At 40.5% G+C, this 13522-nt stretch overlaps 1 protein-coding gene across 1 annotated transcript in view; it reads left to right on the forward strand.

Annotated features, from left to right (window-relative positions):
• Positions 1-9804, forward strand: part of LOC111254324 (uncharacterized) — a 39770-nt gene extending 29966 nt beyond the window's left edge. Inside the window, exons 7-11 of the mRNA XM_022815030.2 lie at positions 5540-6307; positions 6877-7095; positions 7298-7461; positions 7930-8054; positions 8220-9804. Of these exons, the coding sequence (XP_022670765.2) occupies positions 5540-6307; positions 6877-7095; positions 7298-7461; positions 7930-8054; positions 8220-9133 (2190 nt within the window). The 3' untranslated portion in view covers positions 9134-9804. The remainder of the gene's footprint in view (positions 1-5539; positions 6308-6876; positions 7096-7297; positions 7462-7929; positions 8055-8219) is intronic.
• The last annotated feature ends 3718 nt before the right edge of the window (positions 9805-13522 follow it).

Raw genomic sequence — 13522 nt, forward strand, 5'->3', positions numbered from 1 at the left:
TCTCCTAGCTTTTGACGAGGCTATCTTTCCCTTTAAGTAACGTTATTATTTCGTGCATCCAAAGTCATTTTTCTGTTTTCTTTTTTATCAACTACCTCGAATTTCAGGAAACGCTTGATAAACTTCGACGTAGCAGCAATGGCTCTCACTGAAGTACCTACGACCGCTGTGTATAGCAATAATGGTATACGATTGTTTGCTAATTACTAATAAACTTTAAGCTTACACGTCGAAACGACAGCAGTCGAGTGCTGCCACCCGAGTGTTAACCTCGACATTAGGCTTGGCAATGGTTTTCGGTGGTAATTTACAGAAGAGATAATCAGACGGAAGGTCCCTGATTCGTTTCGTTGGACTCTGTGACGCAGCAGGGCCGGCTTGGCTTTCTTTTTTCGTTCGCCTTTGGCTTTCGTGAACGGCAGCGGCAGAAGCAAGATGTATAAGAAAGGAAAAGGAGCACGTATCTACTCCAAGTCAACCAGCCAGCCAGCCAGTCAGTCAGTCAGCCAGCGATCCACCGATCGAGCAAGCCATCCCGATCTGAAGCGCAAAAGGCAGTGAGGGTTGCGAGCCCAAGAAAGAAGATCAGGTAGTCGCGCGAGGTAGATGGCCGCCTGCAGGCAACGGGCCGGGCCGGGGGAAGGGGGTAGTGGGGGGAATATACGGGGCGAGGAGGGCCTTGACCCTTGAGAGGCCCCGGTGCGATGCGAGGCAAGCTGTTTCATCTACGTCAAGTAGACGGTCGGTCGGTCGGTCGGTCGGCGGGTCACAGCAGAATCGCCGCTGCGTTCCTTAGCCGATCCAAGCGCTTGCCATGGCCAAACGTTCTGAGCTCTTCGTCAGAACAGCAACGTTAGGCCGGCAGCGGCAAAAACAGGAGAGTAGATCAATAAAAAATGTGGTAGCAGCAGCAGCCACATCAGCGCTAAAAGATGGTGATGGGTTGGTGGGATGGTGTGCGCGCGGCCAGTGCATGTTTTCTGTTCGATGCGGCAGCGGCGGTGGTAGCGCGAACGGAAAGAGGCTATGGGGAACGGTGTTTCTCCTTCTGCTGCTGTTGCTTGATCTTCTATTGCAACCAACGTAGAAAAGGAGCCCATGACTTTCATAGTCGTAGAGCTGGCTAGCTAGTGTCTAACCAAAGGCAACTTATGTTGCTGGTAAGGCAGAGTGAAAAGACGAAAAGAATAGGTACTACTATCGACGTTGTTGATGCTGATGGTGTCGGACTGCTGCAAATGAAGTGGTAGACCAACATGGCAGAAACAGCAGAAAGACCGAGATGAGGCCGTTGATGATGACGACGAATCCGAGATGGGCCCCTCGTAGATGTCCATTAGTGGTCGGTGGATGCTTACCTGCCGCCAGACTAAACGCCAAGAGAAAGGGAAGGAAAAAATCAACTGTGAAAAAGGAACTTAAACGCGGCGCGATAGGGGTAGGCTATATTGGAGGGTAACACCACTGACCTGCAATAACCATCTAGTAGGTCTTCCGCATGATTTTTGATTAACAGATCATGACCAGTGAGAGGCGCATTGACTTCATAATGAAAGCAGCTTTCTTTCAGCAATTCGACCTTATGCGAGCGCTACCCCTAAATTTGTCTGTCGAGAAGTGGTCGTAATAGTTTTTGTTAAGACTAGCCTCTGCCTGCTATTTGTTATGACATGATCCAGGTGCGATTTTCGGCAATACAGAAAATAAAACTATATTGAAAATGCTCCAAGCTATCTGATCAGCACGTTGTTTCCTCTAGCCGATTCATACTTGTTTCTATTTGATATTGTTGCCTCATTGTTATTGCGGTTTCTGCTTTGTCAACGAACATCATCTTGGTTCCGGCAACGTCGTCGATCGGCAGAAGACAACAACAAAGCGCTGAATAACGGAACCAAACGCAGAGAGCACCACCAAGAGGCGCAACGGTTAAGTTTGCTGTACCTAGACCGTTTGCACACGGACCAAAATAGAAACAGTAGCCGGGTCGAACTGCTTGGACCTTTGCAAATGCCAGATGGGAGTTTTTAGAAATCTGTGGCGCCTCTCATCGATAGAAAATAAGAACGAACACCATACCCTCCACAGCTTTGGAATCTGACAGCTAACGTTATGATGTAGAGCACTGGGTAACCAATCGATCGTCCAACCCCAGTCCAAGGTGGATGCCTACGATAGACCGAGCCACTTTTGAGATTGTTATCAGCATTGCAGTTAATACGTTCGATATTGTATATGCGCGTCCACGAGCAACATGTTCCTGTCGCAATATGAAACATAATTATTCCTGAATGCCGGTTTCCTAAATTTTTAGATATTAAACAAAAAAGACTGGCAAACATAATTTTAGGCAGCTACTCGACCGAAATCATCGAAATGAGTCGATTTTTAGGTTTATTACTATGTTTTTAATCAAACTAATTTTTACATGTTCTATATCGTATTGCATGCTTGATCATTCATGTGGAAATTACCAAGTTTTTCTTGGTATTCATTAACCAGGGGAGATCTTCCATAGCTGCAACTTAATGAATGCGCCGTTTTTATACTAAAAGAGACAAGATTCTTGGATTTCAGTTTGTTTGTTCTGCTTCCGTCACTGCTCATAATGAAATAAGGTTTGCTATTATATATACATCATTTTCAACCGGCTTTGCGGAAACTGCAAAGCTGAGATGTTATCTGGACGAAACGCTCCGTCGCTGCTTTTGCTTCTGCTCTTACGGTGTCAGTAGATTTAAGCCGGCTACCTTGACTGTGATGTTTTTCTGTCTACTTTTTATTTTCAGAAAGCTATTCCTTAAACGTTCCACATGGCTTTCGGCCAATATGATTCTCAAAGTGTTTGCAAGGGCATTATGTTATTCAACTGCGGCATTCATTATTAAGTACAGGCTTTAGCCATGAGATCTATTATGTTGTGACGAGTAGTAAAAATCATTCTTGCTAACTGTAAGTTACAAACGGTATTGTAAGGTTTCCTCCTGCCAATAACGAAACGCTGGCCATACTTCACGACAGACCCTTATACGTCTATAAGGATAATGCGTTTACGGCCGACGCGGTTATTTCGGTTGTCCTAAGAAGTTGAAGCTCCGCATATATTGCAACAAGTATTATAAAGCAGCTGATAGCTCTACTCCTGTTTTTTGTTCTGTCATTGTTGGATCACCTTTGGCAATCCCTTCTGTGTGGCATGGCACCATTTAAATTGTGTCGAATATTGATGGATACATGATTGACCTATAAGCTAATCCGATCCGCAATATAGCGATAAATGTACGTCGGTGTTGGTCCGTCGTATGACGACAGACAGATTACTGAATAGAGTTGGAAAATCCCTCTTTTAGACCGAATTCACCCACTAACAACTCTCCATAAACATTCGATGTACGATTTGTTCTATTCCTGCAACAAAGCGCCTTTTTGCTGGCCTAACGCGAACCCACGCGCCTAACGGCTACTGTGGGTGGATGATATAATATAAGAGTAGGTGTGATCATTTCTTGCTGTTATGATTTATACATCAGAGAGCAATGTTTTCATCTATTTACTATCAGCCAACGGACCAGGCAAATCTCCGATTCTTCAGCTCGACGTAATATTATGACTCGGAAGGCGTCATGATCAACCGACGAACACCAAGTCCGCTAGCTGACCAATACTCCTGTTTATCTGTATTGATATAATTGTCCCGGTTGGCGTCCACGCATTAAATGGCAATATCCATTTTATTTTATCTGTATATGAGTACTACCAATATAAATAGTAGTCGCCACCAACGAATTTTACAATTTCTAATGGGTCAATCAGAGCTTTATTCATGTTCATGGCGATAAGCCGAAGGATACGAGGCAGGAACATTTGCAAACGAATGCCACGGAAGTGACTGAAATGGCTTCCACTTGAAGACCTGTTCTCAATGAAATAACCCTGCAACAATACACGGATAGGCTCAACGGCCGTCTGCTCAACAGGGAAATTGACTTTCCTTCATTTTGTTCGATTTCACTACCATCTACATACGTGCTACGGGAGTTCATGCTGAGAATTCCTACTTTGGTACGCGTATAGGTTTCAATGTCTTTCCTTCAGCAAGTGGCCTATGCGCTGGCACAGCGAATAGTTAGATCAAAGAGAAGATATTAAATAAAAACACATAATACTAGATTGCAATACATAGATAAGTATTTTTTATGCTATGAAGTAGAGAAAGGTAGGCAGGACATCGAAGGAATCTTTAATGCTGACCCACACAGGTTAGAATGTATAAGAGAACAATCAGAGCGGGGTAGGACATAAGCCGTGAACATCAGCATGCAACAGAAGGAAGGTTCTGGCTTTGAAGGTTGTATATTTTAAACCTTCTACTACCATAAAATGGTAGTTATCCGAAAACGTTATAATTCAAAATCTACTGACATCAATCACCTAAAAGATGAAGCCACCGCTGAGTGGCTGGCTTCATAGATTAGTAGGTTCGATGCTTCAGCAGATCAGGGCTCCCTATTCGCAGGATCGAAAAGCCTGCATGAAAAATACTCATAGACCTAACGACGCGGGAACGTAGACCAAAAAAGGCTGAAAACTAATTAGTTATATTCGACTACTAATTATATTCGACTTACACGGTGCCAGTCGTAAAATGAAAAAGTTTCAGCGCAGAGGTTGCATTTGGATACCCAAACAAACATTTAACGCTACCTGTATATGTCGACCAAATATAAGGAACACGAGGATTTTGAAAGTAGTCCGCAACCTTCTTTTTAGGAAAGGTTATATAGAACAAGCGGAGGGGACTCTAACGAAAAAAAATGGAATATAAAACTATTTATAAACGTTTATGATTTAACATGGAAAATGGCCGATATTTTAAAGAAACATTTAATCAGAATAGAAGCGTGCTTGATACGTTGTGTATGTATCAGTGGAATAGGCTAGTAACAGGCAGTCGGCCGGCCACCCTAGAACCCGTCCAGTTTCAGCGGTTAAAACCTGCAGAAAGATACGAGCTACGCAGTTGCATTGTGGGTGAATGAAATCTGTACCAATTTTAAGCTTTGACGTGAAGGATATGTGTGGTATGTGAAGCTCAAAGAACAAAAGCAGAGAATATAGACAGAATAAGACCTGCAGACAGATGTTGACACAGTCGAGATCATGGACATTTCTTAGATGCGAAATTTACTAATGAATTTTTAGCAAACTAAATTCTCCTTGCAGGGTAGAACTCTACGCTTCATTTTGGGGGCTGTCCCAGTTTAATGTCTGAACGCAGATTCATAAATAAGCGCGAATGTTGCAATACAATCTGTCGCTGCCATCCCTTCAGGCAAGCATTTGTATTTATTTGAACTATTTAGAACGGCTGGAAATCGACTTGGCCAACGGTTTGTGTTTCGGCTGGCTCAATTAATGAAAGCGCTCTTTGTGCCAGCAACGCACTGCAAACAACCAATCGTAGCCGTTACTGGCTGAACCCAATTAACGGGCAAAATTTTTGGAGGTTGTTTTATCCGTGTTTTGTTCCTGCCCCCCCGAAGAGAAGGAAAAGCTTCGCAAGGAAAAAGAAGAGGAGCGACGGAAAAAAGAGGACGAAAAACGGCGCGAACAAAAAGAGGAAGAGGCTAAAAAGCAAAAAGCAAAACAGGCTTTCAAGTCATTCTTCGTCGTCAAGACGATACCGAATAAAAGTCTTCCAGGTGGAGGCGGCGCAGACGCTGGTTCTTCCGGTGGCCCGGAAGACCCCAGTGATGGAACTAAAATAGGGGCAGACGATGGTACCATTGGTGGGATCGCTTTTTATAATGGTAGTACTTTTGCTGTCGGCGCCGCTTGTTCCGGATCGAATGGAAGTCTAGGAAAGTTTAAGCCATTCCAGCTAAAGAAAGACATGGCGCTAGCAGCAATCGTACCACCTGCTGCCAGAGCTAGGTTCGACCGAAATAAGATCGATGAGATTATAGGGCGCCAGCTTCGTGAACAAGGTGAAAAACAGTCAGATGGCAAAGCAGCCGATGCTACAGTAGATAACAATGTGAATTCGATAAAGAAAGCCGATACTCAGAACGAGTCGACGATGCTGTACCTCGACGTGCTCAAGAAGACTAACTATCGCCCGCTGAAGGCTGAAAAGAGAAAAATTCATCGAGAGAGAGAAGATACGGATTGTTTCGTCGTGGGAACTGAAAATCTGATAAATGATCAGGAATCGACATCTGGTGGTAGGGTACGGGCAAAATTTCTACAGTTTGTAGAAAATTACCGCCCAGCTTACTACGGCACTTGGAGAAAAACATGTCCACAGGTCAGCCTACTTTTAGATTACATGTTTTAAAAATTGTAGTTCTCGTGGGCAAGTTAAAAAACAGGTTAAACTAAAGAAGCTGCCCCATAGACGTAATATGAAACGGGAAAAAGTTGTTTTTTCGGGTTCCTGGCTTTTTGACATAAATAATTTTTGTTATAATATAGCATTGGCCTTACAAAGAAGCAGCCGAAAATTTCTAAAAAAAAAAGCCATTCTTTATTGATTGCTTATCGGGTTCCTTATATTTATTTGTAATATTTGTAACAGTAAAGTCTGTTCTGTAAAAGAAAGTACGTTCTGTTACTGTCTAAGATGGCTGGATACACGCAAGGTCGTAAAGGGTCAACAGTTTTTCTTTTATGGGAATTCGGGGGAATTAACGCAAGGTGCTCAGCCAACTGCTGCAGGATCACACGACGATGTTAGCCCGGGTGCTCATAAATTAACGTAGGCTGATCAGAGAAATCAAGTGGCAATATAATATATATGCATATACCTAAACGGTACTCAGAAATAAAAAAAAATTTCTACTTTTTACCAATTCTTTAATGTTTCGTTTTCTATAGATTACTGGACGACGCCCGTTCAATAAGTTTGAGGATTTTGACTATTCCATTGACTCAGATGACGAATGGGAAGATGTAGAAGGTGAAGTTGAGTCCATTGTTGGCACCGACGACGAAAAGGACAAAGAAGAAAATGTTGAGGACGATTATGAAGAGGATGACTTCTTTGTTCCTCACGGGTATCTTAGTGAGAGTGAGGAAGAAGAGAGCGACGACCAGGTAAGGCTTTACAAAAGAGTAAAAAACTTCGTATACTTCTGTTTGAACTTTAAAAGATGCTAATGCGACTAACTCCAGACAAACTTATCGGAGTCATTGATTGTATGTGGAAACCTATAAGTCATCAGGGAGCTCGATATTAGACTTACTGAATCTCTGCACTGTCCTTTTGATGTCATGAATGTTCGACACTTTCTGATAGCCGCTTGACCCGGCAGCTCTGAAAGCACGAATAGCGGCTCGTCAGGAGGAGTTTAGAGCGGAGCGAAAGGCAGGTTTTCAGGCAAAGAAGATGGTTGCTGTTTGTGCTGTTTCAAGGAAAGGACATAACCTTGAAGCTGAATATCAAGTGCTTCAACAATTCAAGTAAAAACCAAATATTAGATTTTTTGTTTTGTATATTCTTTTGGAATAGTTGAAGCCTAATATTGGGATTTTCGAGTAACTTGCGGAATATTTAACTGCGTTTTAGTTGCCTTTGTATGGGGCCGCGTAGCGTGTTGAGCCGTATAGTTATGCGGTATCAGGTTCGACCTGAGCCTCCGTGATTTATTCAAAATATAAGCATTCTTAGTCATACTTCATCGTGTAATTACATTTTATCAGCGTGATTATCTTCTTCACGCTTCTTATTTGTAATATATTAAAAAAATCGGTCCTCACCATTCCTAAGACATTTTTACTTATTGCGATCATATCGCGCCTGAAAGGGTTTAGTCCTTGAAAAAAACTCATTCCCATGTCAACGCCTGCATATAGAGATTCGTCAAATTCCGGGATGCTATAAATCGTACGCTAATGCGCTCAGACATTGGGCACCTTACGGAATTTCAGGGCCGTGCTTCTGGTTGCCTCTCAGGACCACCCCCTCAAACCGAGTTGGGAACAAGAACCAGAAATCATCAATACACCAAAGAGCAGCAAAGACCACCTTGAACCAAAAATGCTAACTGATGAAGGTGCGCGTTCAAAGAATCAAAATATTTCTTTCTTATTTCGATAAGCTTCATTCAAGAGTGCCTTGCATTAATTGTGAGTTGTTATATACAACCTGCGTAGGTCTCACTGTAACTGCCATTACCGCATCAATATTAAAAGGCTATTCATTTTTGTTTCTCTTGCAGCCCTAAAAGTTTTCTGTGAGACGGCTCATGGCTTCCAAAGTGGTGTGCGCCAGCTGTATGAAGAATTCTACAAGAAGTGGCGATCTGTGAGTGACGTTAAAATTGGTTTGAAGAGCCTAAAGCTTACTTTAACAGGGACCTGTAAGAAGTCGAAGAACAACAGGCTTGTTGTCAATAAGGATTGGGTCGAAAAGTTTGGCTTGAAGGAGCTCGACAACGATACCCCCAAAGAAGGAACGCCCAGTTTCTCAGCAAAACTACTTCCTGATGAGGTTCTTCCTGATCTTATCAAAGTTGCGCACGGTACTTCCAGCACCAGCCAGGTAATAACGGAATTCCTCAATAAGATGAAGGATTTGAAATTTGGTAAAGCGCAAGTTAAGCGCACATTGCGCACAATCGCTGTTTTCGATCACGTGCATAGTTGTTGGCTGGTTAGGCTCGAACTCCTCAAAATGCATAACCTGGAGGAGCTTATCAAGAAGATTAAGGCAGAAGAAAAGCCAGCTAAGGATAAGAAAGACATTCACAAAAAAGATACAAAAGAGGTTGTTGAGGAAGAGAGGACAGCAGGACCAGGACGAAATAATAAAGATCAGATCGCAAAGAACGGCTTTAGCCACGATTCTAACAGTAAAGACTCATTCACGAATGACACGAAAAGCAAAGAGAACATGCCAAAGGGATCAACTTCAAAAAGTTTGTCTATCAAAAAGTTCTTCAGCAGTTCGTCAAAGGGCAATGGCACTCTTTCAAACAGCAGTCTAACGACACCTACTACCGAGGGCACGCCTAAGGTAAAAAAGCGTATTCAATTAACGACGCTATCGAGAACAGTAACAATGAAACAAGACTACAAGTCTCGACCTGTGCTTAACCCTGAGGAAGTGATGGTGATCGACGAAGACGAATAGTTTAGGTGATCTTGGATCAAACGGATTACCATAGCGTATGCACGGTTTTTTATTTTGTTAATTTCCAATTCGAAGATTGTTCATTTCGTCTATATACAAATCACAAAAATGTTGCTACGGAATTGCTGCATTTTCTAGTGAATCAGAAGTCAGGAAAGAGTAAATTATGAAACATTAAAGGGGTGTCTATATATGGTGATTCGGAACATTGTGATGGTATTGGTGGTGGATATCCAATGCTAAGTTAGTACTTTTTTCTTTATTTGTCTTTAGATAGAATAATCAAAGCGTGTATACGGGATAAAAGCACGTTTAATGATATCTCCTTTTTAGGTTTCCTTTATATCGTTATAGCCTATAGTTTTGATTCTTGGATTACGTGGCGTATATATAGCTGCTTTCATGAGTAGCACGAATCTATATAAGGGCAATAATTTTCTTGATGAATTTGATATCGGTGATTTAGAGGGTATATCGATTATAAAAAGAAATGAAAAACAAAATGAACAACTAATAATATTGGCAGTAATATTTCCAAAAATAAAAGTCATTAATTCATTATTATTCACACTAGATTACAGAAGGAGGCTGCACAAAACTGTAGTATAATCAATTATCAGAGGCAAAGAAAAATAAAACAAAAACGATACCTGTGTATTTTATAAAGTCAACTAGCAACATTTAATTTTTATTTCAAACTATGTGGTGCCTACTAGGTGGTGTGGTGCCTAGATATGTAGAGACGAACTGTACAAATGCTCAGGCGATTTATAACCTTGACGTGTCCTTAGTTCAAGCTTGACAATCGAGGTCGGATAAAACGGTTTGCCATTGGCTGATTCCAATGCAAGTATATTCTATATAAGTGCACGTTGTACAAACATTTTATGAATCCTTAACGTATTATCTCTATGACTTTAAACTAAAAAGATATTACGGGGTAGTAGAAGCTTATTCAGACTTGCCCAGTCAATGTGCGGACCGCCACTCAAAATACATCGAAAATTCCAAGCCCATTAGTGTGATGACCATGTCGTCGCAAACCGCCAAGGGATTTGGATAGTCTTAAATTTAGATGTTCGACGTTTTGCAATAATAGAATCGAATTTTGGTTAGTAACATGCACGGCCATGACTTACAATTATTTTATATACTATATAGTGTAGAATCGCAATAATGAGTAATCCCGCATTCGCTTTCGCACTAACCTGTAACGTAAAGACGAGAACGCGCCCAAGTGATAGTTTCGATTGTAATTTTTCTCCCGCACTACCCTGAACCAGAATTCGATCATCGATGATGCACATCCCCAAGAGTAGCTGTACCCATAAGGGCTAGCGGATACCAAAATCTCAATGTCATTGACAGCGGCAGAACATACAACACGTTTAGCCAGAGATTTCGTACGGCGTAATGGCATAACAAATCGGCAAGACGTGGCTAGTGGCTATGGCCGTAGCTAGTTCAACAAACAGTCCCTTTTTCGCGGCTCTCCGCACATAGGGAGCACAGGCATCATGGGCTCATATCTCACTAATGCAGCAAACCGGATAGCCAATAACCGATAAAAAGAAGCATGCCATATATAATAGTACTTCATATCGAACCTGACACCTTGCAACGTAAGCTTCCACTTACTCTTCGCGGCTTTCGGCGTGTGATTAACGTAGTTGTGCTTAGACTAGCGGTTTGTAGACGCTTCATGCAAAGGCATTTCATTCTCAGAATATAGCCATTTAATCGTGGAGTAGCGATCTTAAAATCTCGCAGCTTAGAAATCTATAAAAGATCAGGCCAGTTAAGCCCATCTATAAAATCTAAAAATCTATCGGTATTTCTTTTCAAAATTTCTATGTAAATGCAAACGAGGACATATTGGATAGGTTTTACTAGTACATGCTTGGTTCAAAATTTATATTATGAGTATTCATAGTTAATTCAAATTTCAACAATAGTAGGTTGCTAAAAAGCATTTGAGTTAAAAAAGCACAAGAAATGAAGAAAAATGTATCCACAAAAACTTCCTAACACGGTTCCATGTTAGTCAGTTTATAAGTCCTGCGGTGCAATTAAATTATTAAACTTGTTACCATTCCTGATGCTTTTCAAACGGGATCTGAAACCTCAAGTCATTTAATAATTATTTTAACTTAAGCGACTAATTATTTAAATACCTACGCTCTAGAATAGATATTTTCCAAAATAATTTCTTTTACCCTTGTCCAAGGTTCGACCGTTGCTATATCTATGTGTATTCACCATTCAAATTTACCCGCACCTTAGTCGGTAGCTTTTTTCGTTTTTAATACGAGACATTTGTTAATTTATTACTGGGAAAAGGGTAAGAGCTATATATCCAACTGCAATAATGGTTATTTCGTTGAAGTTGTCTCTTCGCCTAACATACGATTGCCATGGCATACCTAAGTCGCTGCGGGGTCCCATCTGTAGATTAAAATTGGAACGAAACCCTCTAGTTTTTTACCGAAACAGGAATAGGTACTGATCCATAAGTATACTTATTTTAGTTCGTTTGTTGGCTGGACTGGCACATGAATTCGTTTACAGCATCTGTTGAAAATTTAATAGTATGTGCTACATGGAAAAATAAATAAAAGCATAAGCGAACGCACGCTAAATAGTCATGTTTTGAATTAATAGGTATTTATTCAATAACATTTTATTATATTCCAAAACAGAAAAAAAATTCATATCCAGGTGTTTAGCAACGGAAAAGCCAGAACATCGATATTTCTGTATCCCATGCTATTTGTGTGGACCCTGGACATAGCTCTACGTGTAAATAAACGAAAGAAGCCCGTTTGAAAAGCATATTCAAAGAACAAGGTCCTAGAAAGAATGGTATATTGTCTTTGCGAAAGCTTGTATTGTATAACGATAAAATTCTGTTATCGAAATTGTATTAACATAACTTTATCTTAATTTAATATAACGCTAATAAATCGATATGTATTAGTCAAGCGAAGTTATTGAATCCCTTGATATCACAACCGTCATACTGACGCTGAGCGAACCCGTGACTAGAAAAACTGGCTGAGTGTTTTAAGTTATGAGCCGGTACCGTCTAAAAGTAGGCTAAATCAACAGAAGAAAACGTTTACTGAAATTATTGAATCAGCTAATTCGCTAACTAAAATACGTACCTAAACAAGAAATCGATGTGTGCTTTATATCATTAGTTCTTCAAAAGACTCTCATTCTCAAAATTCTAAAAATCTCATTCAATAAAAAAAAGCTAAATATTCTCAGGATAAAGATCAGCTCCAGAAGAACAGGAATAAGCTATAAACTTATATTAAACGTCTCGAACCCAACAGACTCGTCATCATGGCAGCCTGATGTGGCGCTGAATATAAGTGAATAAACAAGCAATGAACGGCAGAGAAAATGAGATATCTGAGGGGTAATCTCTAATCTACGACAATGAAACCTACTACTAGCCTTATGGTCTCTATCTGTTGTGGCGATATCAGTTCTATATGATATTGAAGTTCATTGTAAAGTTTGTAAATTGGTGTGGAGGAAAAGAGTCGCTATATTTTTTGATAGTATTATCGAGGCTTCCCTTTATCATTGAACATATATGTAAGATATCGTCCGTCGCTCGTCTTTCTAAGATGCAGACATTCAGTAATTGTTAAAAATACGTACAAAAAAGATACTGTCTCTTCAATAACCCTTTGGAAAATGCAAAGCTACAAAATCTTATTGAAGCCATCTTATTGAATTATACATTCGACCTCTGCCGTGTTTTCGACTCTCGTAACCCATTCACCGCTATGATCTTCGAAACCCAGTTAATAGTGAGGCACTTATATAGATAAGTTTACATAGCAATAGTAAAAACAGATGTTAAATCCGTTTTGACCAACTTTCGAGCCGGAAGAGTTGACTTCATTATTTCTCAATGCTACAAACGAAACTAGGTCATTTTTTACCGACATGTAACACTTTTTCTTTCTCTTTGATATCTCTTTTCCAACTTATGGCCAATCTGCTTAATTAGAATTACAATGAGAACTTACATGAGCTCCGGCCGCCATTTGCTTCTTCATCCAATGTAATATCATTGGGTAAAACACGAACGACTCCCCACAATAAGGATGACCGTTATCAATAATGGCAAACTTCCAGCAGAACTTGTAAATTGACAGTGTTGGGCATATTATAAGCAATAATGAAATACTACTGAACATCCTCTCTTCATGTTGAATCTTCGCAGATGACACTGATAAATGAATAGCAGATAAGATCTTAACATTAATACCAATGGTGCATTATTGACTGTTATGTTTGCGATTGAGGTGCTATTCCTTGATGCTACTGCAGCTAGCAGTGTTATTATTAATATTATTATATGTAAAGCTG

This window comes from Varroa destructor, unplaced genomic scaffold (genome assembly GCF_002443255.2).
Source record: "Varroa destructor unplaced genomic scaffold, Vdes_3.0 BEIS01000007.1, whole genome shotgun sequence".
In the NCBI taxonomy this organism is placed as follows: domain Eukaryota; kingdom Metazoa; phylum Arthropoda; class Arachnida; order Mesostigmata; family Varroidae; genus Varroa; species Varroa destructor.